General features: G+C 44.4%; 1 protein-coding gene across 1 annotated transcript in view; it reads left to right on the top strand.

The window, feature by feature from the left end:
• LOC125033244 (muscle M-line assembly protein unc-89-like) overlaps positions 1–2,500 on the top strand; it is a 374,957-nt gene that overhangs the window by 350,208 nt on the left and 22,249 nt on the right. The window contains exon 59 of the mRNA XM_047624627.1: positions 611–650. Coding sequence (XP_047480583.1) covers positions 611–650 — 40 coding nt within the window. The remainder of the gene's footprint in view (positions 1–610; positions 651–2,500) is intronic.

The raw sequence follows: 2,500 nt of genomic DNA, 5'->3' as shown, positions 1-2,500 counted from the left end.
AACAGTCAAAACAGAATCGTGAGAATGAATGTTGTTTGAGTGTGCTCGCGGCGTGTAGACGGGGCCATGAAATTCGCATAAAACACACATAAGGCCGCGAATACAAGCCGAGAGTCACACACTTCGCGCCACGGAATGGAGCTGGGACATCAGTCAGTTCCTCCGGGGCGTTCGCGAAAGGAAATCAAGTCGTCCCTTCCTTCAGGGTATTGCTTAATGTTGTTCCATGTTTATTGCGTATGAGGAGGAGACCCAAAGTCAAGGGTGCGTTGGTTACGGTATAGCATAGGAATGAATGGCCAGGGTGACCTGTAGAAAGTCAATCAGAATATCTGTAGGGCATCTAGCGTGTAGGGTTGTGAGTGAAAAGAGATGAAGACAAAATGGGACTTTAGAAAAAAGGAATACGAATAAATATAGATAATTCCACTATACCAGATATGTAAATAACTTTTTTATATTCAATGAGACGATATCGTGGAATGAATCATACTTATTCCTACTTCCGGTGGCCTAATTTTCATTATATTTGTTATGTGTTACTGATAGTGACTAAGAGTAGTATGTCAAATTTTACGATGTCTAATACCGTCGTTTCTTCTCCCGTCAGGCCTGAAGGGCGAATTGGAAGGAATACCAGTGAAACGCGGGTAAGTGAGATTTGTGGTTTTGATTTTGAAATAGTCTGTTTTTGGCAGTTTTTAATATTTACAAGTGTGTATTGCATTTCATCACAATGCCATATTTAGCTAAATTATCTCATAATGGTTGCATTTCCTTTTGTCTTATTTAAAGAAATATATACTTCTTTGTTTCATAATGTGACCATTTTTTGGTGCTCTAGTCGTAATACACAAACATGCATGCACCCCTACCCCCCCCACCCCGCTCATACACACACCCACTGCGATGGTTATTTTTTTAAACCAATTAAAATACGAGAATAACAGATATCCCACTGACTCATCGCTACGCTGCTGATTCCTGCCAGTCCGGCTCTAGAACTTTCAATGGCCGAGTCTCCGGGAAAGACTCGCTTCCTCTGCCCCCCTGGCCAGCGACACCGTGCTCGGCGGCCCGAGATCAGGAGATAAGCCATACTAGTGGGTTGTCTGTGACCGCCGTTGGTCGATACTATCAAAAAGTAAAGGGTCTTCGTCCACCTATTGTTAATATCCGGGGGCGAGGGAGGATGTCCCTTTAGGGCGCCCTATACTACAACAGGTACATTTCTGAAACTCAGGGTGCTATTCCAAAAAAAATCCATTTTGCGATCAGATGCTACTATTTTGTTTTCGTATTCTAAGCCAGGTAATTAGGCTATAATTTATTCGTCTGAGAATCGTATTGGTTTCGTAACGATACTTCGTTTGTTTGCACAATCCGTCGGTTCACACGTACTTCCCAACCACGTATTTTTCCGTGTTCTCATCGGAATCTCCGCCCCTGGTGCTTCTGAAAGGTCTGGTCTTAATAGGTACTGACGAGGGAGAGAGCGGGGTGGATAGAGGGTGAGGAAGACCACAGACGCCCTTTGTCCACGGCTAACAGAGGAGGTCTCTCCCTCGCTCCCAGGCTGCTCGGACATTACTCTCACGAGGGGGGCGGCACCCTTGCTCGCATCCTCAGGGATCCCGGGAATGCGGCGCGGGAGGGGGGGAGGGGAGGGGGTGATACGATCCCAATCACGTAATAGAGACGCGCCACCGTCAGCGTCATGAGCAGCTTACGTCAAGCTTCCCCGTTACTCCAAGGGGGCGGGATGAAAGGCGTCTCTCACGCCCTGAGACCGGGAGCGGGTCTCGTATGAACGACGTCCAGGGTGTGAGGCGAATCGATAGCGCTTCAGCTTACTTTTTGACGGAAAATTAGCCCTCAAGGAGATTTCAAAGGGTGAATCGTTGGTAGTGATTGCATCGTGGCATTAGCTCGGACAGTTCAGGTTATGTGTGTACCCGGGAATAAACACGTAGGTAAATGGAAGGAAGAAGTTGTTAATTATTTATTACTATTTAGGTATACTTTCAGTAACAGCCACGACGCGGAAATTTGACACTATATTTCATTCGACCATCGACACGCTTTGTAATTTATTTTGATATTATTCGTCAATCAGTATTCAGAGTAGTTTATTTAAGGATTTTGAAATGTTATATTTTTTTTCTTTTCCATCAATCACGGTAGATTCCACTTCACACCCCTCGGCTTCTCATTTTTGATTGCAAGTGCTTGTAGTGGTCTAGAGCGCCCCTTACCTCTTCACCGCTCATCCGTCACTGAACAAGAGGGGCCGCAGCCTTTCTTAGAGGAATGATGTCCTCTTGAACTAAACATAAATACATTCAAGGTAGTTTGGCTAGCTTATCATAACCAGTTAGGTTTAGGGATGCTGAATATATGTTTCATAAACTCATTTATTTATTTGTCTATTTATAGACTGGCTCTCCATAAGATAAGCAGTTCCAAAAGCATTATTATTATTATATGAAAGCGCAGTTCT

Source organism: Penaeus chinensis, chromosome 16 (genome assembly GCF_019202785.1).
Source record: "Penaeus chinensis breed Huanghai No. 1 chromosome 16, ASM1920278v2, whole genome shotgun sequence".
Taxonomy (NCBI): domain Eukaryota; kingdom Metazoa; phylum Arthropoda; class Malacostraca; order Decapoda; family Penaeidae; genus Penaeus; species Penaeus chinensis.
The sequence above is the reverse complement of the archived record's forward strand: the minus strand, read 5'-3'. Positions and strand labels throughout refer to the sequence as shown.